This window comes from Crotalus tigris, unplaced genomic scaffold, assembly GCF_016545835.1.
Source record: "Crotalus tigris isolate CLP2741 ecotype Arizona unplaced genomic scaffold, ASM1654583v1 scf7180000024416.509849, whole genome shotgun sequence".
Lineage (NCBI taxonomy): Eukaryota > Metazoa > Chordata > Lepidosauria > Squamata > Viperidae > Crotalus > Crotalus tigris.
Genome location: NW_024100582.1, coordinates 85,943 through 110,624, shown reverse-complemented (window position 1 = coordinate 110,624; position 24,682 = coordinate 85,943). Strand labels below are relative to the sequence as shown.

At 49.4% G+C, this 24,682-nt stretch overlaps 2 protein-coding genes across 7 annotated transcripts; both read left to right on the top strand.

Annotated features, from left to right (window-relative positions):
* Positions 1-128: 128 nt before the first annotated feature.
* Positions 129-11,283, top strand: HYOU1 (hypoxia up-regulated 1). 2 transcript variants are annotated; one of them, XM_039329757.1, is made up of 24 exons: positions 129-346; positions 676-769; positions 899-977; positions 1,639-1,793; positions 2,069-2,145; positions 2,708-2,889; positions 3,488-3,603; positions 3,805-3,988; positions 4,145-4,279; positions 4,540-4,622; positions 4,878-5,010; positions 5,122-5,309; positions 5,618-5,756; positions 6,028-6,088; positions 6,238-6,320; positions 6,570-6,743; positions 7,136-7,323; positions 7,439-7,526; positions 7,720-7,842; positions 8,429-8,562; positions 9,047-9,131; positions 9,636-9,743; positions 10,066-10,149; positions 11,000-11,283. In XM_039329757.1, the coding sequence occupies exons 1-24, from the start codon at positions 262-264 to the stop codon at positions 11,111-11,113; spliced, it is 2,892 nt and encodes a 963-aa protein (XP_039185691.1). In that variant the 5' UTR covers positions 129-261; the 3' UTR covers positions 11,114-11,283. The 2 variants fall into 2 exon arrangements, with proteins under 2 accessions (XP_039185691.1, XP_039185690.1); XM_039329756.1 differs by having other exon boundaries at positions 130-346; positions 9,636-9,882.
* Positions 11,284-12,587: 1,304 nt separating this feature from the next.
* Positions 12,588-24,554, top strand: SLC37A4 (solute carrier family 37 member 4). Of its 5 annotated transcripts, none has more exons than XM_039329762.1 (11): positions 12,645-12,734; positions 18,992-19,153; positions 19,508-19,682; positions 19,862-20,094; positions 20,916-21,159; positions 21,555-21,713; positions 21,909-21,994; positions 22,146-22,259; positions 22,928-22,993; positions 23,416-23,554; positions 23,627-23,793. In XM_039329762.1, exons 3-11 carry the CDS (start codon positions 19,535-19,537, stop codon positions 23,791-23,793), a joined length of 1,356 nt encoding a protein of 451 aa, XP_039185696.1. In that variant the 5' UTR covers positions 12,645-12,734; positions 18,992-19,153; positions 19,508-19,534. The 5 variants fall into 5 exon arrangements, with proteins under 5 accessions (XP_039185693.1, XP_039185696.1, XP_039185698.1 ...); XM_039329764.1 differs by lacking the exon at positions 12,645-12,734 and adding an exon at positions 12,767-13,790; XM_039329761.1 differs by lacking the exon at positions 12,645-12,734 and adding an exon at positions 12,767-13,952.
* The last annotated feature ends 128 nt before the right edge of the window (positions 24,555-24,682 follow it).

Sequence of the window (24,682 nt, the reverse complement as noted above, 5' to 3'; positions counted from 1 at the left end):
GCTCCTCCGGCGGGGGCGGGAGAAGCCCGCCCCCGGAGGCCGGGGACGTGGACCAATGGTGGCGCGTGGCAGGTGGCCTCTCCAATGAGCGCCCGCCGCGTCTACTTGAAGGCGCGTCGCTGCCGCCGCGGAAGGAGCAACTCGGTCAAGGGAGACACGCCGCGCCGGCTGCGGACATCGCACGGGACGCCGCTCGCTTCACGCGACCGCCGCGCGCCCCGCAGGCCCTAGAAGAAGCCGAGCCGGCCGCGCTTCGTCAGGATGGCTCCCGCGCCCCGTCAGCCCTGCCTGCCGCTCCTCGGCCGCCTCGTCCTAGCGGCGCTGGCTTGCCTGCCCCCGCTCTCCGGTGAGCGTCTCCGCGACAGCCGGAGGCGGTTCCTTCCCCAGGCCCGCCTGCGAGAGGGGCTCCGGGGGACCCTCCCAGCGGGACGACCGGGGGACCGGCTCCTTGCTCGCTCCGCCGGGAGGCCGCAGCCGCGCTACTTCTGGCGGCGCCCGAGGGGCGACCCGAACCGTCGCAGGCCGCTTATTGCCCTACGGCGCTCGGCGGGAGGTGCGGGCGAGGCGGGGATAAGTTTAAGCCCGGCTCCTCGGGGCTGAGGTTTGGGGCGTTCTCCGATCGGCCCGCGACGTTCTTTGGCGAAGAGCTGACCCGGAGAGGCTTTTGTGTCGCAGATTCCTTGGCTGTGATGTCGGTGGACCTGGGGAGCGAATCCATGAAGATCGCTCTGGTCAAGCCTGGGGTCCCCATGGAGATCGTCTTAAACAAGTGAGTGGCTTGGCTCTCGCTCTTGTGAGGCTGGTGCTTCAGCCTGCAGGTTCTGGGGAGGCTCCTTGTAGAAGGTGGCCTGCTTTGCTCAGGGAGACTTACTGGCGTGACTCGCCTGCCTTGCTTTAGGGAGTCTCGAAGGAAAACCCCAGTAGCCGTGGCCCTGAAGGAGAACGAGCGCCTCTTTGGCGAAAGCGCCGTGGGAGTGGTAAGCCTTCAGATTCCCTTTCCTGTGTGCCCTTTTCTCTTTATCTCTCAGTCAGTTCTATTTATTTCTCAATGACTTGAATCGAATTTGTGCTATTTCTGCCCTTCCTCTACTGTTCTTTTTTTCCCATGCCCTCCAGTCATTAAGCAGCTCACGGGTTCTCATTGTCTTTTGGGTTATTCACACTGCAAAATGCAGAGAGAGGTTTTGCATTTTGAAATAGCTCTGTTTGAGCTTTACTGTGAGAAAAAACATTGCTGCCGCTTAGGTAGGTAGATAGAAAGATAGATAGATAGATAACCTTTATTGTCATTTTTACTGTGGGCACAATGGCACACATTAAAAATGAAATTTAGTTGCTTGCTCTCGTAACACATTTAAACATCCTATATACAGCATATGTATAGACCTACACCTTTACATATAAGTAATGTATAAACATTAATCACTGTCCATCTTGAATATATAACGGAAGGAGGACGCTTTAGAGTTCACAAGGTTAATACTACATGGAACAAAACTGATTGAATCTGGATGTTTTGCTTCAGATACCACGGAGCCTCCTCCAAGAAGGTAACAAGGAAGACAGGTCATGAAGAGGGTGTGTAGTGTCCCAGACAACCTTATATGTAGCATTGTGTGGTGTGCTTTTATTTTACAGGCTATCAAAACTCCAAAGGTCACATTCCGCTATTTCCAAGACCTTCTGGGCAAACATTTTGACAACCCCCAAGTGGCTCAGTACCAGTCATGGTTCCCAGAGCATCAGCTGGAGAAAGATGCAAGGAGGGAGACGGTCACCATTAGGCTCTCCGAGTGAGTATCCATAGACAGTGTCTCTTGCACTGCTCAGATACAGTAGCCAAGTTGAGTCACAGAGTCTTCTACTTCCTGGAAATGAGTCTTGTGTTTTACTTTATTTTTTTTCCTTCTGGGCATTGATCATGTGTACCAAATGTCTGTTGGAATAACTGTGGTGGGGGGTAGACACCTTATTGTTCTTCAAGGAGTGGGATTTGAACTATTTGCATTTGTCATACGGATAGAATCTATAAGCATCTTTAAGGGGACTCGATTGTTCTTCTTTGCAGCAAGTTGCAATATTCTCCAGAAGAGATGCTGGGTATGGTCCTGAATTATTCTCGGGCACTGGCTGAGGAATTTGCAGGTTGGAATCACTTTTGTGTATACATTGAAGCATGAGAATTTACTTTGGGGAATGGATGCTGGTAAAAGGCTGGGGAAGTGATTCTCCAGATGGTGTTAAGTTTTTTTCTGTTAGTCCCATCTACCAATAGGGAACAATGAGATTAGGGTGCAATAAACATGGAGAGACAAGTATTTTCAGGGTCAATCACATCCCTTTGCAAAGTGCAATCTTCCCGAAATGGGGATGGTTCTTACCTTGCTAATTTTTAAATTATTCTTCTGGAGGTCATTTGGAGTGTGCAATTAGTTTTAACATAACTTTAACTTTGTTGCAAGTGTTTGACAGGAACTTATCAAAAATGCTGCAAGCATTGCATAATTCTAGATCTTTGTTTTATTGTTGATAACTTTTGAGTTGTTTTTAGCAATAATGTGTTAGCTGGCTAGTATGTTGCTGAAATGAGATTAGTGTTGTAAATAAATCCATTTTAAAAGTTACATATTGCCCGCAAATGAAATAAATGACAAGTTAAAAGGTACTTGAACTGTGAGCTAACTGGCTGCTTTCACTGCTCCTTCAGAGCAACCAGTCAAAGATGCAGTAATCACCATTCCTGCATACTTCAACCAAGCAGAGAGGAGAGCCGTTCTACATGCAGCCAAAATGGCTGATCTCAAGGTTCTGCAGCTCATCAACGATAACACTGCCGTGGCCTTGAACTATGGCGTCTTCCGGAGGAAAGACATCAATGCCACAGCTCAGGTGGTTTTGGCCAGGAAGGTTGGTGGGTTGGGACAAACTGGATGGTGCACTATTCAGAAAGAACGGTCTCTTTCCCAGTTTCAAGATGAAGCTTTTGTTGATTTATTGATTATGTGCCATCAGGACAGTGTTGACTCTTAGCAACCACAGAAATAGATTTTTTTCAGGACGGTCCATTCGCAACCTGGTCCTTCAGGCCTTCTGATAGCACACCCATTGTCACAAATTGAGTCCATCCCACCTTGCTGCTGGTTGTCATCCTCTTTTCTTTCCTTCTGCCTTTCTAAGCTTTGTGGACAGCCTGCTTCTTTTTGTAAACTGAGGGTCCACAGTTTTCACGATCCTATAAAGGAATCAAGACTGTAAGAGCCAGCAAAGTAGAAATACCACGTGTTAAATGGTAGTTTAGGAATAGAGGCCTCTAGGGGTTTCTGGGCCCTGTCCACGGCATCTCCATGATAGGCGTGGCAGTAGAGAAGGAGCCAGGCTGGGCAGGCTACAGTCTGACTTGCTGGTATCCTTTTCCTAGAGGAGGCAGAGGAGTCATTCTGAATGCCTCTTCCAGGGCCTTTGAACTGCAACCTTTTTCTCTTTTCAGAACATCATGTTCTACGACATGGGGGCAAGCAGTACCGTCTGCACCATCGTGACCTACCAAACTCTGAAGACCAAGGACTCAGGGGTCCAACCTCAGCTGCAGATCAGGGGGGTTGGGTAAGAAAGAATTTATGTTTGGAATCTGATCTCTCATTTTTCTGGCAAGTCGGAAGGAAAGAGATGTGCAAATGAGTCAGAAGTTGGAGGGAAGGGAACAGAAGCCAAGCTTCATGGGGGGGGGGAGTCAGAGGAGAGGGTTGGGCTTATTTACAAGTAGCTTCTGCCTACGGCCTTCTGCCTGTGGCTGTTTTTGCTCAGCTTTGATCGGACACTGGGAGGGCTGCAGATGGAGTTGCGCCTTCGTGACCACCTGGCCAAGCTCTTCAATGAGCAGCATCCACGCAAGGATGTTCATCAGAATCTCCGTGCCATGGCCAAGCTACTGAAGGAAGCCAACCGGGTGAAAACAGTGCTGAGTGCCAATGTGGACCACACGGCCCAGGTAGGGGGTGCCCAGAGCTCTCGACTGCCCCCAGGCACCAGGAGCCTGAAGTGATGGTGGCTTTGAGAAGAAGGGGAGCCGCCCATGCCAGTTCTTTGGCCGGAGGATTTGAAGTGGTGAGTTGGGAGCTTTCAGGTTCTCTTTTTTTCTTTCCAGGTTGAGGGTCTATTAGATGACATCGATTTCAAGGCCAAAGTTTCACGACAAGAGTTTGAGAATCTGTGTTCTGACTTGTTCAAGCGGGTGGCGGGACCCGTCCAGCAGGCCCTCAGTAGCGCTGAGATGAGCCTGGTAGGTACAGGAGCCGTGGGAAGCAGCCTTTGGGAGTTGCAGGGCTCTACCAGTTATTAGCAGATGAAACGGAGCAGGATTGCATGGCAGCTGCTCCTTCATTTTATTAATTGGAATGTTCTTATTTCTGAGTTCGCACCTTAGTTAGAAATACATAATAATGAAAGTGCTGCTGACCATCCAGAATTCCTCTCATCAGATAGCAAGACTCCGCCTGGCTCCTGAAACAGGCCCTGTCTCTTTCTCCCACTCACTCTCAGGATGAAATTGACCAAGTGATCCTCGTTGGAGGGGCTACCAGAGTGCCGAAGGTGCAGGAATTTCTGTTACAAGTAGTCGGCAAGTAAGATTGCTTCCTTGGACTCCTCCCTGCTGCCTTCTTAGATGGCTAAGCATAGACAGTCGCACCTCACCCAAGGCATCCATCCTGGGTTGTCCCGTTCAGTGCTTTCTCCTGGCCGTGTCTGCAGAGCTCCTGAGAGCCTTGGACTTGCAGGAACGGAGACTGAGGCCAGCTCTTTCCAGCTGGCTGAAGAGCATGGACCCTGGGGCTCTGCCACGCCCCCCCCCCCAGGCATTATCTCCTCTTCTTCTCCAGGGAAGAGCTGGGGAAGAACATCAATGCAGATGAGGCTGCTGCGATGGGTGCCGTCTATCAGGCAGCTGCTCTGAGCAAAGCCTTCAAGGTGAAGCCCTTCATTGTCCGTGATGCAGCCATGTACCCAATCCAGGTAAGGGGAGGTGGGGCCATCGGGGAAGTGCTGGCCTTTGGGGGATTGTGCCACTTTCCAGAGTGGCAAAGAGGGCAAGCAGGCCATCTCTTTCCCCTTTCCCTTCCACAGGTTGAGTTCACTCGGGAAGTTGAAGAGGGGGACAAGTCCAAGAGTCTGAAGCACAACCGGCGCATCCTCTTCCAGCGCATGGGACCGTATCCTCAACGCAAGGTGATCACCTTCAACCGCTACACAGACGACTTCGAATTCCAGGTCAACTATGCCGACATGGGCTTCCTGAGTGACAGTGACCTACGGTGAGGGCATTTTGGGGCTGGCTGTGGGAGTCCAGCCACTTTTGCCTGTGTAGCTCCCAGAGAAGAAGGATGCCCAAGACTTGGGCGGAAGCACCAGCCTCCACCTGGTTTGCTTTCAGAGCTGGAGCCTTCACCTGGGCTCAACAGGGTGTATCCCCTCAGCTCCTTTTGGGACATGGGGAGAACAACTGAGGAAAAACATCCTTGCCTGGCTTGCGTTGGGGTTGGCATCTCAGTGGCAGAGCTGAGAATGAGGCTGCAGGATGAGGAGGGGGCCTCACTGCTCACCGATCTCCATCTTGCTGCAGAGCTTTTGGCTCCCTGAACCTCACAAAGGTGAAGCTGCGTGGGGTGGGCGAGAGCTTCAAGAAACACCTGGATTACGAATCCAAAGGCATTAAGGCTCATTTCAGTATGGATGAGAGTGGTGTGCTGAGTCTCGATCGGGTAAGTCAAGAAGGCCGCAGAGTGTGTCATGTTAAACTGAGCATGTAAGTCATGTTGGTTACATTTTTTCTATTGTGATCTACTTTGTGAAAGCTTTCACTATGGTTTTCGTGTGTTTATTTTTTCAAAATGAGAGGAAACCCTCCTGTCACCCTTCAGCAGTCATGATTGGGGAGGGCTTCAAAGGCCAGGGCCACAGGTTGCCCACACCTGCTGCTGAGCCTGCAGCTCCAGCCCACATTACAGGTGCGTTTTTCCTGCCCTCTTCCAGGTGGAATCTGTATTTGAGACAGTGGTAGAGGAGAAACCAGAAGAGGAATCCACACTCACCAGTAAGACCTTCGGTTTAGGAACAACCCTTGGGCTTTGCGCATGGTTGGGCCAGGGGACAGCAGGAGCTCTGCCCCACTTGCCCCTCAGCTCCAGCCAAGACTTGGCCTTGTCTGAAGTCGTTCTGAGGTTTGTTTCGTCTTCCGGGCAGAACTTGGAAACACCATCTCCAGCCTGTTTGGAGGAGGCAGCTCTGGGCCAGAAGCCCTTGAGAACGTGACTGAGGCTGTTCATGTGAGTAAGGGCCTGGGGTGGAGTTACTATCAGCAAAGGGTAGGTATGGTGGGGATTCATAGCACCCTGGATTTTGCATGGGGCTATATGGCCTATGTGGGTCTTTCAGGAAGCTGGTCTTCATTGGCCATGGGTTTTATGTGGCTCGGGCTGGGCCTCCCGGGTCTCTCTAGAGTCCCACACGTCTTGGCTGAGCCGTGTGGCTTTGCAGAAGTGTTCCCAGGGACCCTTGTGGTTTTCCACCCCCAGGAGGAGGAAGAGGCTCAAGCAGAGCTTGGGAGAGATGGCCAGAAGGACCATGCTGGGCCTGCTACTGAGGAGGATGAGAAGCAGCCACCCATGTCTCAGGAGAAACCTGCCAGAGAGGCTTCTGCCACTGAGGAGGACCGTCAGGAGGAGGGTGGAGGAAAGGGAGGGTCCAAGGTGAGGCCTCCTGGGTTCTTTTGGCAGGGAGGGGTGGGAGATTTGTGGTTAATGAGCATCATGCTCCAAATGGAGCAGGGCCACTGGTGTCTCCCTGAAGTGTGTCACGTTTCATCCATGGGCTTGTTTGAATCCTTGTCTCCCCTTGGTCTCTGCGATGGTTGTTATCAATACGCATTGGCTCTCAAACTGCAGACACTTCTATGCCAGACACTTCTGGCCCCACAAGGAGCGACTGCCCCCCCCATAAGTGACATCATCTGTGTGACCCAGTGAAGCAGGATTCATTGGAGCAATTTGTTCTGTTGACAATCTCAGAGGCAGAATAGGACCTCACCGGCCTCTGGCAAAAGGAAAAATGAGCAGCTGGAAACATTTTTGCTCCAATCTAGGAAACCGCAGATAAAGCAGAGGCTGGAAAGGGGGAGGACCCTGTGAAAAGCCCTGAGAAGGCAGCTGTGGTGGAGGAGGAGGAGGAGAAGGCCAAAAAGCAGAGGCTGGTGGAGGAGATTGCAGTGGAGCTAGACGTGCACGATGTGCTGGAGCTGCTGCCAGAAGAGCTGCAAAGCTCCAGCCTGAAGTAAGCATGGGAGGGGTCTCCCTTGGGGTCAGCCCCACAGAAGGAAGCTCCCCTCCCTGGCCTTTTGGGAAATGGCAATCTGGTACTTTGCCCTTCTAATCTCTCCCAACATCAGGTTGCAGGAGCTGACCAAAAGGGACCTGGAGAAGCATGAGAGGGAGAAGTCAGCTAACAGCCTTGAGGCCTTTGTTTTTGAGACCCAGGTACGAAGTTGGTCAGAGCAGCCTGGTCACGGCGAAGCCTCATCTGAGAGCTGACAGATCTCCTCTGAAGCTGTCAAGCAGCAGAGATCCCTTGGCCAGCCAGGAGGAAATAAGGACAGCTGCTTGAGGCATGTTCCCCAGGTGTCGTCAGAGGTTCTTCTTTAGAAAATGGAGTCCCTCTCGTGCTTTTCAGGACAAGCTCTATCAGGAGGAGTACCAGTTTGTTGCAACTGAAGAAGAAAGGGAGGAAATATCCAGGAAACTGAGTGAAGCTTCCAGCTGGATGGAAGATGAGGGCTATGCAGCCCCAACAAAGGTTAGACATCACCAATGTAAAGCTGAGAAAGAACCATTTGGTGGCTCTGGGAGGATGGACCACGTGTGCACCTCCAGAGGCTTCTGGGTTGCAGTTCCCAGCTTCCCCGCTACTGGCCATGTTGGTGGGGGCAGATGAAACTGGGAGTTCAGCAGTACCTTGACATTGTAGCTGACAGGGTAGGGGTGTTTTGTATGCCCTTGTCGGGAGCTCGTTGGAAAAAACTGCATTGGCTTAGCACAGGGTTGGTCAATCAGGGCAGCAGCCTGGCACGTGGCTGATTGTTTCCTGCCACCTCCTTGATTCAGTGTTTCACTCGGTTGCCACAAATAGCCCCATTAGGTCACTATTACTGGCACACATTTGACCAGCTGTCCTGGCATTCATGTTTTCTTCATGTTCTGATGAGCGGTGATGCTCACTGAGACGTGGTCCATTAATCATAGTCTAACTGCTGGGTTAGTTTCTGCGTGGATCCCTCTGGCTCGTGAAGGTGGCTCCTACAATTCCTGAGCTCCTGCCATACCAGAACCCTCCAAGGATGGCTTTGTGCCAGGCTCCAATTCCTCTCTCTTGCAATTTCCAGGAGCTGAAGGAGAAGCTTTTGGAGCTGAGAAGGGTGTGCCGGAGCCTCTTCTTCCGGGTGGAGGAGAGAAGGAAGTGGCCAGATCGCCTGGCTGCCCTGGAGAGCCTGCTGAATCACTCCAGCATTTTCCTTAGGTAGGAAGGAGGCAGGCCAGGGAGAGGATGAGGGTCCCTAGACCTCCTCCCCCCCACCCTTGGGAGAATCTTCATCTCCTGCAGCTGGGATTGCACATGTCCAAAGTGCCCAAGAGGTAGTCGGAGACAAGGCCTTGCAGTTTTTCACTCCTTCCATAGTGTTTCATGAATTGTGGAGCATCTTTGATTCTGTGAGTAGAAGCTAGAAAAGAGATTTCTGGGAAAGACTTCTGATTGAGGGGCCTCTGATTGCTGAGTTAAATGGAACTGCAGTTTTATTAGCAAAAATGGAGAGTGTGCTCTGAAGTCCAGCCTGGTGGCTTGAAAGAAGTTCCTCCCAGGAGGGAAGATTCTTCCCAGCACCAGCTGCCCTCTTTCTGGTGCAGTTGAGGGCTGCCTGGAGTGGAAGTTGCCACCGGTGCCAGAGGCACCTGCACCTGAGTTATGCTTCAGGCAGGCTAAACCCATTTCCTGCTCCTTTCAGGGGGGCCCGAATGATCCCAGAGCCTGATCAGGTATTCACCGATATTGAGCTGAGCACTTTGGAGAAGGCTATCAAGGAGACAGAGGTAAGTGCAACCACAGGAGGTGCCCACAATGTTGGGGGTTCCTGCCCCAGCAAAAGGGGGCATCTTTGGAGAGCCCACAAAAAGAGTGGCGCAATAGCTGCCTATGCGGCAGAAAACAGACTTGGGTGTGAGAGCCACACTTAATCCCAAAAACCACAGACAGCTTCTGCTCCAGGACCTGTTAATGCTCTTCTTATCTTCCAGTTCCTCCTGTAGGGCAGGAGGTCAATTTCCCAAGGTCACTTGGCTCTGGGGGGGGGGGAAGAATCTCCACGTGGCCTAGCCAGGATTTGTGGCCAGTCAGATTCCTCAGGTGGCTCTGTTGAATTCTAGTCTCCTCGGCCTTTATTATTCGGAATGGTAAAAGGCAGCTGTGATGTCCCTCAGGAGGGGCTCTGGGGGGATCTCCCATGCTGGCTTTCCCAAGGTGAGGAAGTGGCTTCTTAGGCAGACAGCAGACAGCAGTAAGTGGCCAGGAGATGAGTGCCAGTTCTCTTTTCTCAGGTGTGGAAGAACGAGACGCTGGCTGAGCAGAACAAGCTGCCCCCCACCGCCAAGCCTGTTCTGCTTTCCAAGGACATTGAGATGAAGATTGCAGGCTTGGACCGTGAGGTACAGTATCTTCTCAATAAGGCCAAGTTCTCCAAGCCCAGGAAGAGGGAGAACACTACAAGAGCAGAAGCCAGCAGGAACACCACTGGGTCCCCGGAGAATGGCAAGGCCGCTCCTCTGAGGCAGGAGACTCGGGAAGGTGAGCAGGCCTTCTGGCAGGTGTTCCCTGCCTCTAGATGCCTGGACTGGAGCCAGAGCAGTCCTCGGAAGCCCCCCGGGTGCCCTTTGCTAGACTGCACGTTGGGAATGGAGACGAGGGAGGGAGAGCTGCCTTCAGTGCAAAAAGGTCTCTCCACAACTGTGTTTTTTCTGCCAAGAGCAGATCAACTGGAAGATGCCAGTCCAGCCAAAGAGCCCCCGACGGAGAAGGAAACGCCACTGGACAATGAGTTGGACCCAGACGGAGGTAAGGAAACCCTGCTGAAGGGGGAGGGCTGGAACTGGGTCGAGGAGGAGGAGGAAGCCTTTCTTTGGTTTTTCCTTGTGTTACACTGGAGTCCTGGCTTTCCAGGCAGGAGGTCCCCACATTTGTCCAGGGCCACAAACGCTACAGCACCACAGTGGCATTTACCTGTAGTCCTCACTCACTGGTCACTTGCTCATCTACCAAATCAGTGGGGAAGCCAGCAGGGAAGGTCACAAGTTGCTCTGGTCAGTTTCCCTAGCCTCCTCGTGCTTGCACTGACCCACAGCCTCTTCTCAGCCATCCTGCCCTCATCCAGCATTGGGCCCCACTTCCCTGCCCTTCTCCTTCCTGCGGCTCTCCCCCCGCCTCCCAGCACCCCAGGCTCCTGACCTGGGTCTCCTGCCACTTCCCAGTTAATGGCCCATTTGTCTTGGAGTTAGGACAGCAGCTGGGGCTCCCTAAGCAGCTGGGGGGCCATGTGATGAGCCTTACGGCCACCTTGCACAGTAAGAGCAGTCCTGGTCCCAAAGGCCATCGTAGCCCAAAGAGTTTACCTGTATCATTTCCAGCATGGTTGACATTCCACAGAGATGATGGAAAAATAATGCTGGTTGAATGGATTTTGTGCAAAGCTGCTTAAGTGGGCTGGAACTTTCCACTCGCACCTGGCAGGGAGCTGGGCACAATCTGGACACTCGGAGTCCCAAATGAGCACCTTGATTGGCCAGAGACCACGTGCAGGTGTGGACTGTCCTTCTGTGACAACAAAAGTCCAAGCAGGATGTTTCTGAGAATGTTTCCTGATCCTTACATCTGAACATTTAACTGATTGTTTTCATCTTTAATGTAGGCCCACAAACAGGTGAAACTCCAAAAACAAAAGAAGAGACCCGAAGTAATGATGAATTATAACACTTCCTCAAGTCCCTGTGTGCATCATCAACATCTATTTATTTACAGTTAATTTTACTGTTTTTATGATGGACATGGTTAGTGGAACATGGCACAAACTGATGACAAAATAGAATTGTATTTTTCCCCCTTTTTGTTTGGGGATTTTGTTCTTGCTCATTTGGAAATTTTGTGCTGTATCAACTCCTTTCTTTAAAGACGACTTTCAGCTCTTTGGAAATATTTGTGGTGTCTGACCCAGCTTTTTCCTGGGATCAGCATTTTTCAGCAATGGATTAAATCTACCTGGAATTATCTAGGACACAGTACAGTGCATCTGCTCTGGGCTCTGCTTTTGATGCAGAAAGCAGGGCCTGGGGTGGCTCTCCTTACATGGAAAACTGAACATGGTATGCAGATTAAGCCTGCCTGAGAGGCTCCTTAGGCGTTTTGCTGCTGCCGCTGCTACTATCATTTTCCTTGTTCCGCAGCTCTGTGTCACAAAGTCAGATGAAACATAAATGGGTAGGCAGTAACAGTCTGAAAGAAGTCTTAAAGGTTCGGTATTGTATCATGAGGAGGTAATATAAAATAGAACCGCCAGGAGGCGGGCCATCAACCCCCCAGGCTGGCTGCTGACAAAGCAAGAGAGAGAACCAGTCTCCTCTGCCCTGCTTTCGGTTCACAATGCTGTGGCCAAGTTTTGCCTCATTCTGTACGTTTCAAGGGGTCTCTGCGCACCTCTGCCGCTGTTACGCAAGCTACGGGTGCTTTTAGAGGGTGGGTGGTCATTCTTTGCTCCTAAAGGTTGCTCAGTCTGATTTCTGGTAATCACTTTAATAACTCTGGACATGAGTCTTAACTGGGCATTTTTTTGTTTTGTTCGTATGATAGAGTAAGAAGTGGGTTACCAAGACTGGTTGTTTCTGAGTACGTGCTTTTTATTTGGGCAATTCATCTTGCTGCTGGGCTTTGAACTACTAAGGTGAGAAATGAAGCTTTTTCACAGTATGAAAAAAGTAGCCTTGCAGGAAGGCAGAGGAAGATCCAGTTTCTGTGTTCATATTCTTCCCTCAAGAAATCTCCTTCCTGGGGACAGGAAAAGAATATTCTGTATTTGTCAATGATGCCCAGCCTTGCAGGGCTCAGAGCAAACAGACTGAAATTCGTTCAGAAGTTTATATGTTGAGTTTCTCTAATTCTGTAGATTTCCCGGAGCGCAGCAGACGCCAAAAGCCAACCGCACAGCGAGCGGAGGAGCGGGGGGGGGGCTCGCTCCTCCGCTCGCCGGAGGTTTGGCAACCTGCCTCCGCGCCTTCCTTTGGGCGGAACTGTCTGCAGGAGCTTCACGGCTCTTCTGAGGACCGCAACGCTTCCCGTGGAGCTGCTTCGGGCAGGGTGCGCGTTCGCCGGACAGTCCCGAGGAGGCGGGGTCCCGTCGCCGAGCTGCCCCCGCGAGGAACGGCGGCAACAAAAGGCTTTGCGGCGGTTGGTCGGCTTCCTCCGGAGGAGTGCCCGTGCAAGGCGCATGCGCTCCCGCGGGCCTAGGTAAAAGGCACAGAATGGAGCAATTACTCGGAACTTGGGAAGCAGCGATTGGATGGCTGGGGAATGACGTCCGCCCTGGCCAATGGGCGGCCGGCGGGGGCGTCTCGGGCCTGGCGAGGAAGCGCGACCGTCTTCCGGCGGGGAGGGTACGTAGGGCTGCCGAGGCGGCGGGCGGAGCGGGAGTGGGGGGAGCGGGCGGGGGTCGGAGTCGCGAGCAACTGCGGGCTATTTCGGCGCCTGGCCGACTCGTCGGGCTGTCCTGGGGCGAGCAGAGGAAGCCGCGGCTTTCCTTCCAATTCCGGAAGGCCCTTTTCCGCCCGCTCCCTGGGCTTCGCCGAACCTCCGCCAAGGGGGCCCCGAGTGGGGTCGTCGGAGCCTCCGGGCGGGCCGGCAGAAAAGGGCTCCTGGGTCTCAGAGCCCGGTTTGTTCTGTGCCGCGCCGGCGGGCGGTGCCTCCAGGCGCTGCGGAAGAAGCAGCAGCAGCAGCCGGACGCGCCTCCTCCTCCGGTTCGGCCTGAAGCTCCCCCCCTCCGTTCTGGCGGGCCCTGCCCCGACCCGGGGGCGGCGTGATTGCCCTCGGCCTCGAGGCTGCTTTTTGAGGCCTTTGGGCAACCTGGGCAGAAGCCCCCGCGGCGGCTCTCCTGGCGGACCCGGTTCGGAGTTATCTGCCCTCAAAAGATCCGGGATGGATCAGGGCCAGTTTTTCAAGGACGCCTTCAGGGACCATCCAGAATCGCGACCTGCTGCCTCTGTTGTGGAGTTGTCCCTTCCCCCGGCACCTCTGCTCTGCGAAAGAACTTGTCATCTCCAAAATACCTATCACAACACTACTAGTTTTAGAAACTAATTTTAGGTTGCCAGCATGACTATAGGGATGCTGCTTGGTGCCACCAAGGTTCCCGTTTCATCAACACATGTTATTTAAATAGATACATCTTCCACCTGATTTTCTCTACATTTTTGATCTTAGACTTCAATGGGAAGCTAACATCGGCCAAACACAGCTTGATTTATTACTACAAGTAAAATAAAAATTTGCAAATCAAGTTTCTGAAACCTGCCCCAAAAAAAGAGAAATTAAAAGGTGGGGAGAAAAATTTGAGGCTCAAGGAATCTGGAGCAGTTCTTTTTCTGAAATTTTTTGTGTTGCAGATAATTAAGAATTTGCAGAATGGATACTGAAACAGATGGACACTAAACAAGGTGCCAGAACTGAAATAAAAGGAAATGTTTATTAAAATTGTCCCCATTGAAGCACCAGGAGTCCTTCCCCAATCTTCCATGATGGGGTGGTCTCTGAAGAGCCTGTTAGGTGTAATGGTTCTAGCCTAGAAAGCAGAAAACTCACTTCTAATCTTGCCTCAGGTATGAAAGCCAGCTGGGTGACTTTGGGCTAGTCCAGTGGTTCTCAACCTTCCTAATGCCGTGACCCTTTAATACAGTTCCTCATGTTGTGGTGACCCCCAACCCCCTATCCAGCTGGCCAGGGAGGTGGGGCAGGAAGGCCGCTCCGCCCAGCCTGGTTGGAGAAGCGCCATTTCTCTCCCTATTTCTCTCTTTCCTCTTTCTCTTTTCTCCCTCTTTCTCTCTTTCCTCTTTTCCTCTTTCTTTCCTCTCTCTTTCTCTTTCCTCTCTCTTTCTTCTCTCTCTTCTCTCTATCCCTCTTTCCTCTCTTTCCCTCTTTCCTCTTTTTCTCTTTCCTCTCCCCGTTTTTCTCTTTCCTCTCTCTTTCTCTCTTTCCTCTTCCTGTTTCTCTCTTTCCTCTCTCTCTTTCCACTCTCTTCTCTTTCCATTCTCTTCTCTTTCCTCTCTCCCTCTTTCCTCTTTTTCTGTTTCCTCTCCCCATTTCTCTCTTTCCTCTCTCTTTCCTTTTTCTCTCTTTCCTCTCTTTCTCTTTCCTATCTTTTCCTCTGTTTCTCTTCCCTCTCTCTCTTATGGCAGCATCGTTGGGGGTCCCCGCTGCCCCCGGCCTGGCCTCCGCTGTGTCCTCAGCCAAACGGGCTGGGAGGGGAAGCAGGATGAGAGGCAATGGCTCCGGCGGCGGTGGCCACTGTTGCATCGTTGGGGGTCCCTGCCGCTTCCAGCCCGGCTGCCGCCTCCGCCAGCCCCTCTGCCAGCCTGGCTGCTCCCCCCCCCCCAGGCATCCCTTTTGCCCCAGCGCCAGCCCAAGCCGCCTTGGGGGCAGCAGGAGAAAGGAGAGGAGAAGAGCGAGAAAACCGCTGCCGCTGCCCCAACTGGGACTCCACACTGTCCGGCCTCGCCTCCACCCATCCGATGGAGCCGTGGTGGAGGCTGGTGCCGCGCGGCCTGCCAGCCCGGCTGCTCCCCCCCCCCAGGCATCCCTTTTGCCCCAGCGCCAGCCCAAGCCGCCTTGGGGGCAGCAGGAGAAAGGAGAGGAGAAGGGCAAGAAAACCGCTGCCGCTGCCCCAACTGGAACTCCGCGCTGTCCAGCTTCGCCCTCCGCCCATCCGATGGAGCTGCGGTGGGGGCTGCCCACCCGAGCCGCCTTAGGGGCAGTAGGAGGAAGAAGGGGAGGAGGAAGAGGATGGCAAGGAAGCCGCCACCAGTGCTAGGCCCCAGGAGGCGGCTCTCCTCTCCTACCTTTGCTGAATCTCCTTCTTCCTTCCCGGCAGCCTGGACTCCAGCATGTCTTCCTGGCCAGCGGGTCCAATGGTCGGGCTGGCTGGGGATCGCAGGGGCTTATCGCAGGAGCTGGTCTTCCTTGGCCTAGGCTTGTGGGAGGGCTGGCCCGCTCAGCGGAGCCTCCAGCGGGCTGCTCCCAGCAGGGATCCCAGGGCTTCCCCGGGCGGCTCCAAGGCCACGAGGTCCTGGCCGCGCTTCTCCCAGGGGATGGGGCACCCGGGCGCAGGGCCAATCAGGAGCCCTGCAGGAGGTAAGTCCGCCTGAGAGAGAGAGAGACGGAAACGAAAGTGCCTCTCTCTCTCTCTGCAAATGGCGGAGGAGGCCGTGCGGAGATGGATGCAGAGCTGTGTCTCGGTTCCTAAAACCATCCGAAATATGTGTTTTCCGATGGTCTTAGGCGACCCCTGTGAAAGGGTCGTTCGACCCCAAAAAGGGTCACGACCCACAGATTGAGAACCGCTGAGCTAGTTCCTCTATCTCAGCCCAACCCACCTCAAAGGGTTGTTGTCACAGTAGGAGGAAGGAGTATTATGTATGTTTACTGCCTTGAGTTACTACAAATAAAGACAGAATAAAAATCTAATAAATACATTTCAATTGGCAAAGAAGTTGCTTTTTTAAAAAAGAAATTTTATTTTGTTAATTTTTACATCAAAGTGCTTAAGAAACAACGTGGTGATGGGTGTATCAATTATCCAAAAGCAAAATGATACATATATAACTCAGGTTAGTTCATTAAAAGTTCCCTCTCTATTTCCCCCATATAATATTACATATTCAAATTAATACATTTCTAGATAGAGTTCAATCAATCAAATCAGTCATCAATCACATTTCAGTTATAAAAATCCAAGTCCTGTTTTTAAGCTTTACTAATTTACAGTTACCATATTCCAATTAGCCTTGAATAAACATATTATTAACACTTCAGGTATCCCTCATTTCCCTTTTCCCTAACATAATAATTGTATCTAAAATAAATATATTGTTCCAACAATAACATTCTTATATTTTCCACATATAATCTATTTCTTAATCTAATAAATCATTTATTAATACCATTTCTTCTCTTATCACAGATCCCTCTTTTTCTCCTTCTATTACAAAATGATTCTTACTTCAAATAAAAATATCAGTCCAAAGGATACATTTCTATCTATTTTAAATGTATATTCTATCAATCAATCTATATCTATAGAAAGTCTTTTTAACCCATTAGTTAAAATTTACCCCTCCAAATAATTATCATATCTAATACAAAATATTATTACAAAAATATCCTTTTACAGAATTTACGTACTCCATTAGTTATTAAATCAGTCAAAATCTCTAAAGTCTTTTTAACCCATTAGATGAAATTTTGAAACACATTTTTAAATCTAATTCTAGCTTTCTTTCTGGGCCAAACCAGTTTCCATAATAAAGCTGCGTCATCAAACCTCAATATTTGAATAGAAATATTTCTCGACACTTCAGACTGGTCAAAGTTCTCTTCCCTTTCTTCCAGTGTCATCTGAATGGTGTAATCAGTTTTATTCCATGTTATAATTACTAGTTGATTGTCCACCTTATCACAATTTTCAGTGACTTGTGTCTGGATGTCAGTCTCCGTTGTTTTTAACAATTCAGGTAACTCAGTTAAAGTTATTCTTTGATCATCAAAATTCTACATGGATTGTATATGTGGTTGTGTAAAATTGATTTGCTCAATAGTTTCCACGATTTCTCCCAGTGTAAGTTCATAGTTGTGTTGTAGGTGTAATTCCTCCATCTCTTTAGGTTGTATGTGTTGTTGAGTGAAGGCCTTTTTGGGGTTACTGTTCCTCCTCTATTGTTCTTTGGCCTACAGTTTGATCCATTAAAAATTGAGAATCAGTTTGTGGTTCTGAGATATCATCTTTAATTTTTCTCCAAGATTTCATATACGCCGTAGCTTCCAAGATTTTTTCCAGTATAAGTTCATAATCAAACTGTGGGTAGGACTATTTCACCATTTCAGTGGTGAAATAGTCTTTTAATCTTTTAGTGGAGGCTGTATTTAGTAAGAGTCAACAAATATCCACCTCCAAAATTTCTAGTAGGTAAATTCATCACCCAGCTGTTCCAAGTTCTTTATTTTTTCCCTTTTATTATCATTTGAAGGTCAAATCCATTTTCAAATAGCAAAAGGAAATACAATTGCAATGACAATTTTCGCCACAAGATGTCCTCAGTGGACTGTAAAATCTTTTTTCCAAGTTAATTAAAATTTTGTCTCATTAGAAAAATAGAAAAAGAAAAACAGATATCTCCAACATAATAAATAGAATAATAATAATGTTCTATGCTAGAAATTTTTTTTCAGGATCCCTTATTATCCCAAAAATTAAATAGTCAATAAAAAGTTAACTATTTTATTTCTTTTGTCAAAGCTCTTTTTCCCAAGTACACAAACGCCACTCTCTTAAAACAGGGAAGTAGTTCAAAGGCTTTTTACAGGATAGTAATTAGGACGAAGGGAGGGAAAGGAAGGGTCTCACCCGGATTCACCACAGTGATTCTTTATGCTTTGCTGTTCTTCTGACTTTTGGCTGGTGTGGCTGGGTGATCGGCCATTTTACTGGCCGATCTTCTTCTCCATTGGCCCTGCAGAGCTAGCTTGGACTGCAGAATGGTGGTCGCCACTCCAGGGCAACTTTTTGACCCGATAGGGGTCTACTGGTGGAGGGAAAGCTGCCGGCCCAGAGTTGAGTCTCTCCATTACGACTGGGTGCGCCGTGATCGAGAACCGGAAGTCGGCAAAGAGGTTGCTTTTGTTGGGCAACTTATATAGCACTGCAATCTTTTCCCCCCTCCATCCCAAGTTGCCTTGTTAGACATCAGCAAGGGAAGGCTATGTATTAATGAGGACAAAGTGTCCAGCAAATATGAGGTGCCTGTTATGACAAAGAGGGAAATAATTACCTAAGTGGGATTAGAGCAGAAAATATTACATTTTCCAAGAGCTACCTTGTCTAAGCAGCCTCTCTTCCAGGTGTTAATTTAAAAAATCCAGGCCATTCAGAAGAAGAGGTATATCGGTAGTAAGTCAACAGGGGGACAAATTTTAGTACTTCTAAGGCTTCTTCCGTTACTTACCCAGAGTTACATCAGTGGAAAGGCTGATAAACAAAAGTTTGCCTTGAGGGTTAATTTTTGTAGCTCTTCCTTCCAAAAGAAAGGAGGCTTTGAGCCAAGGTGATTGTGTTAGGAGAAAATGGAGCAGGTTTGTTCTCCTATGTAAGAGAGCCCCTTCCTTGCATTAAAAGCATTTCCACCAGCTGGCTGTTCCTTCTGTCCTTTCCTTCTGGGCAGCATTCCAAGGCCTGTCAGTGTCCTTTAAGGACCTTTGCCCTTTGGGACCTACATACACCAAATATTGAGTCTCCTGCTGGAGTGGCACATCTTTAGCCGTTAGCCTGCAAGGAGAGCCTTCTCCATAGGTGGACTTTATTTTATTTGCCCATGCTGTGAATTGAACTGTGATTCTCAATGGCTCCTCCGTAGCACACCTGCTCCTGGTATTTTGTTCTTCTGTCCATGAGCTGATACATCTCAAGGGTATAATGAAAAGTTATTGTTCTTAGGTTCTTGCCTAAAAATGGGGGTGGGGGCGGGGTTTCCTGATTTTTAATCTGCCTGCTGTGCCAGATGGTCTTATACCCAAGCAGATAAATATTTTTGTGCTGAACTTGCCTTCTCCAATGGGCGGCATTTGACCCGCGTTCTGTGGTGTTTCTCAGCTTGCAGCAGCAGAATGGTCTTCGCGCTCAGTGTGGCCTGCCGAGAGCCAGGTGCTGCTCTGAAGGAAGGTGGGCAGGAGGGCCAGTCCTGACGCAGGAGGCTGCTTGTTCCAGGAAGACCTTGATCCACCCTGTTTGATCTTGCACTATTTGAGCTCAGAGGTCAGGACGAGGGAGTGAAAAAAAAAAAAGCCTGGCTAATCTTTACATTCTGGACACAAACTCTGTTTGTTACAGGCTGGCTCTGTGGGGCTCCTACTGTGGGTGGGGGCCTTTATACTGACCTCTGTGTCCTGCCTGGCCCTCAAGTTAATCATTCTCCAGGAGCGCGGTTGAGATCAAGCCAGCCAGAATTTCAACGAAGTCTCTGACCGGCAGAGACACAGCTGCTGGCTCCCTCTTTTGAGCCCTTGGCTGCCACCCGTCCTCTCCCCTCAGCCAGCAACTCTGCTGTGCCTGCAGTTTGGACTCCTAAAAGCGTAACAGCCAACTCCTTCCCTCCAATCTGTTTCTTAGCCCTCGGAAGCACAAGTACACCCAGCAATGGCGGCAAAGAATTACAGCTATCACCGGTTTGTCATATTCACTGCTATGTATGTTGGGTACACCTTGTACTACTTCAACAGAAAAACCTTCTCCTTCGTGATGCCTTCAATCATGGAAGAGGTACAACTGGACAAAGATGATTTGGGTGAGTTTGTCCCTCCCTCCCTCCCATTTGTTCATGGGATCCTTAGAGAGAGGATATTGCTGTGTATGTTGGGTATACCTTGTACCGAAAAACCTTCCTGATACCTGTCTGAGCCCCTCTCAGGCCAAGTCCTGGCGACTGTGCCATTGAGGTTTTTCTGGGGCTCTTGTCCAATTTAGGTCTCATCACCAGCAGCCAATCTGCCGCTTATGCCATTAGCAAGTTCGTTAGTGGTGTCCTTTCAGACCAACTGAGTGCCCGCTGGCTCTTCTCTTCCGGCCTCCTCTTGGTGGGATTAGTCAACGTGCTGTTTTCCTGGAGTTCCACCGTTGCCCTGTTTGCCGGACTGTGGTTCTTCAACGGGCTGGCCCAAGGCCTGGGCTGGCCCCCCTGTGGCAAAGTGCTACGCAAGGTAAGCGGATGAGCCAATTTGTTCCCTGCAGGGGCAGTTTGGTCCCTGGGAAGTCACCAGAAGATGCCCCCCTGTGTGAGTAGCCTCTGGCTCTGCCTTTCACCATGCAGAGCCCCAAGCTGAGAACGCTGCATTGGCTGACTTTTTGAGCTAGCGCTGGGAGCTTGCAGCTCTTTAATGGAACCAAGAACTGTCCTTGCAGCTGTGGGGAGGCAGAGGCTGCACCTGTGCTCTCTGCTGATCAGAGATGTCATTTTTCTCGAAGGGGCTCGAATTGGCAAGGGCAACAGGAGCTATAAATTGCAAACAGTATCATGTTGCTCTCAGATATTTTGGGGCTACTTGTCCCCTCCTTTGGGCCTAAGCAAGTGGCCTAGTTCAGAGACAGCTGGGCCTTTGGTAGCTAGGAGCAGTCTCTGGCCAGCTGGCTGCCTTAAAAGAATATGCAGATCAAAGGCCAGTCTAATCTACAAACACTTCTGGGAAACTGTTACTCAAGTGGCTGCCTGCTCCTGCTTAAGTTCCCTCACAACTCCGCGTTCAGAGGCAAGGACTAACTGTAGAAGTCATGACTTGAGCTCCCTGATAACCCAGAAGTAAGCTTTGTGGGGTGTCTGCTGCATTGCTTGACCTCATCTGTATCCATGAACTTGGAGAGGTGGAAGGCACAGGCCCCCATGTCTGTTGCCACTAAAAAAGTGTGCTATATTTTTTTATTAAATGCTCTTGTCAACTGCTTTGAGGAAATCATGCTAAACAATTGATGTGGAAATGCACTTCATTTTGCGCTCTCTATCTCTGTCTATCTCCCTTCTCTATAGTGGTTTGAACCTTCCCAGTTTGGGACTTGGTGGGCTATCCTCTCCACCAGCATGAATCTGGCCGGAGGGATCGGGCCCATTATGGCAGCGCTGATGGCACTGAGTTATGCCTGGCGCACTATCCTAGCCCTCTCTGGTTCACTGTGTGTGGTTGCCTCCTTGGTGTGCCTGCTCCTGATTAAGAATGAGCCTTCAGATGTGGGACTGCCTAACCTTGACTCTCAGCCCAAGAAAGGGAAACAAGGTGAGCGTGTGGGGGATTATGTTCCCTTGATCAGAGATTACGATCTTCAGGACCATGAAAACAGCCTTTTCCATTGTGTCTCCCTGCTCCTTCCCCCTGGCCTTCTGGAACTACATAGAAACTTTGCTGTGATCTGAAGCCAGGGATGCAGGTTTGTTATAAGTATCCCTCTTCATGAAGAATTGCTTTTATCCTTATAAGTGTGTCTTCCATTTACACTGTTTGAATATTGGGGGGTGGTGTGCAAATCAATATAGCAACTTATAAGGCTAATCTATCAATAAACCAGTCAGGCTTCTTTTGAGGAGCAGAGAGGGAGTGTGCCGTCTGACCGAGGGCCAGGGCAGAGGGGGGCAGGAGGATGGTCAGATTGCTGAATGGTCTCTTTCTTACAGACTCCTCGAAGGATGACAGCACCTTGGCGGAGCTGCTTTGTTCTCCATACCTCTGGATCCTTTCTTCGGGCTACCTGGTGGTGTTTGGTGTCAAGACATGTTGTACTGATTGGGGACAGCTATTTCTCCTTCAGGAGAGAGGACAGTCTGCCCTTGTGGGTAGGAGGCAGCGCCTTTCTCCTGGGGTTTTGAGAGCTTAGCACGTCCTAAAGGTGGACACTTGGCCTGGGTAAGCCAGAGTCTGTTCTGTGGGGAGGCCTTTTGCATGACTAACCAGGGGAGGCGTCAGGAGTGGCCATGCAACAGGCAGGGATGCAGCCTCGCTGGAATTGTCACTGTGCTCTTTGCTCTTAGGCAGTTCCTACGTGAGCGCCTTGGAAATTGGTGGCCTGGTGGGCAGCATTGCTGCTGGCTACCTTTCAGACCGTGCAGTGGCCAGGGTAAGCATGAAGGAGAAAAGGCAGCCCTGGAACACTACATAGGTCCTGCCTGGATGCCAGGACAGAGACGATTTTGTCTGGGATGGGTTGACAAGATGCTTCGTAACAGCACTTCATTTTGGATCCACCTGTGTGTATATGTGTGTTGCAGGTAGGTCTCTCAATCTACGGAAACCCTCGGCATCCCCTGCTCATCCTGATGATGGCCGGCATGGCTGCCTCCTTGTTCCTCTTCCGAGTCACAGTAACTGACAGCTCCGCCAAGGTAAACCATAGGAAGGAGGCTCAGTTATACCAGACAGGCATTGAAGGGAGTCAAAGCTGTTGCTCTCCAGGAGGGAATTGTTTTTTTCCCCCCAATTCTCATCTCATTTATATTGTCCCTGTTTGAGTAGATAGTGAAAGGTGGCCATTTAGGTAAATGCCACATCTTATAAGGATTTCCACAATTAAAATGAACTGTGTTTTTAGAAACAAATTTTAATAGAACAAAACAAAGTTTTGCAATTTTCAAGGAAACAAAACTGGGTTTCTGAAATCAAGGTGAAATTAATTTCCTGGATAGATTCTTTGCTTCCTGAACTTTTGGCAATTACAAGCCCATCTATTGAAGCCTCAATAGGCCAATTATGGGTTCCTCCCAAAACTGAGGTGTTTCTTCCTCTGGCTTCAGCTCAAAAAGCTTTCTGAGAATTCCAAGGACGGGGAATCTTCAGACGCTAATGATGATGTCCCAGTCAACAACGATGGGGGATAATAGGTCTTCCTGCCATTAATTTAAAATTTTTAGCTAGCAAAGGTGCTTTGGAAAATTACTAGTAAGGGTTTTCCCCTTCTGGGATTTCTGCTTCTGCATACAATTATTACTGTGCTTTGTCTTTTCCAGACATTCTCTCCTTGCTCCTTGCTCATTTCCCTTCTTTTTTTTCCCAGGGAAATTACTCTTGGAATCAATTCCTCTACCCTCTGGCTGATCTTGTGGGCTTTACAGAACATGAGGTCTTTGTTCTCTCTCTCTCTCTCTCTCTCTCACACACACACACACACACACATACAGATTATGTCAATCATTTTATGTTGCTTCACCCACCCACTATGGCTTCTAGCCATAGAAATGGGAGACCCCCCCTCTGCAGAAACAGTTCTTACACTTTCCTAGTTATGCTATCCTTAGATTGCAGTAAGATTTGATATTTTTGATCTAAAAGTTACCTTAAAATAGCAGTTGACTGGGGTGCTGTTATTTCTCACTTAATGGATTACTGAGAAACAATTAACTGAAGAAAAGATTAAATTTTGCTGTGCTTCATAAGGCACCATTTTGCAGACAGTGATGAGGAAAAGGAGTCCGTGGCAAGTGCAGGTAGTAGGGGAAGGTACCCTAATCGTACACCTAACCTTTTGTCCTCCTGTTTTTGTAGCTCTGGATCTTGCTGTTGGGAGCCGTCTTTGGATTCTGTTCTTATGGGCCAATTGCTCTGTTTGGCGTAATAGCCAATGAGAGTGCACCGTCCAACCTGTGTGGCACCTCTCATGCCATCGTTGCCCTAATGGCCAATGGTATGTGAAAACAGAATTGAACCAATTGAGGATAAAAGCCCACCTTGCACTCAACTCCCTTTCTCTTTTCAGTGGGAGGCTTCCTGGCTGGTCTGCCTTTCAGCACAATTGCCAAACACTACAGCTGGGGAACAGCCTTCTGGGCAGTGGAATTGATCTGCATAGCCAGCACTGTGGCCTTTTTCCTTCTGAGAAATATCTGCACCAAAATGGGTCGTGTGCCAAAGAAAATTGACTGAAGGGTCGCGTGACTTGGCTGCAAAGGAGCCTTCTTGATCCACAGCTAGGACTTCAGAAAGAAAAAATATAACTCTAAGCAGGTTTACTGCCTGCCCTTATAAAGTGGTGGCAAAATCTCATCTGGTTGTTACTGCCAGGTCTCATCCTTCAAAACCTAATGGATGCCTTTAGTAGTTGGAACTCATGAGCAAACATTTGCCTGTCACAGCCTCTGCTGGATTAACTGGCAGCGCCCAGCAGTAGGAACAGAGCAGCTGAATAGAAGTTTCACTTTGAGGAATTGCTTCACTTACACCTCCTTTTGGTATGTGTTCTTCCCTCATTTCCTCCATTAGGTTTTCAAATGACATTTTCCAAATCTTCCCACAAATTTCACTCAGATATAAACAAACAGGAAATGGAAAAGAAGGGAACAATACTTTTACTCTATTTAGCTTCAGTCAATAGTGGGTAAGTTTAGAAGTAGACTAAAAACTACTTTTAGAATTTGAGAAAGGGTAACCCTCAGATCAAACTTTCTTGATTATATCACAAGCATCAGTATAAACAGGTGTTCAATGTCCCATATCTTTAATAGAAAAAAAGCAGTGTTTAACTGCTGGGGTTGGAACTGCCTAACAGTTCTGCAGCAGTGAAGATCTCCAAATGTAATTAGATGCCTTTATGAATAAATTTTGTTACATTTACTATAATAGATTCTAATTTATGACTGTTGTATGGAATGTGTGTGTTAACAAAAATAAAGAATTTTCCAGTAAAAGCTATATCTCCCCTGCTGAATCAGGTGGCATCTAATAACAATAACATCGACCTATCCCAGGTCCTTGGGAAGGATTTAATAGGTGGATAAAATTGATAAATTCAGTCTAAACATCTGGCTGAGCACAT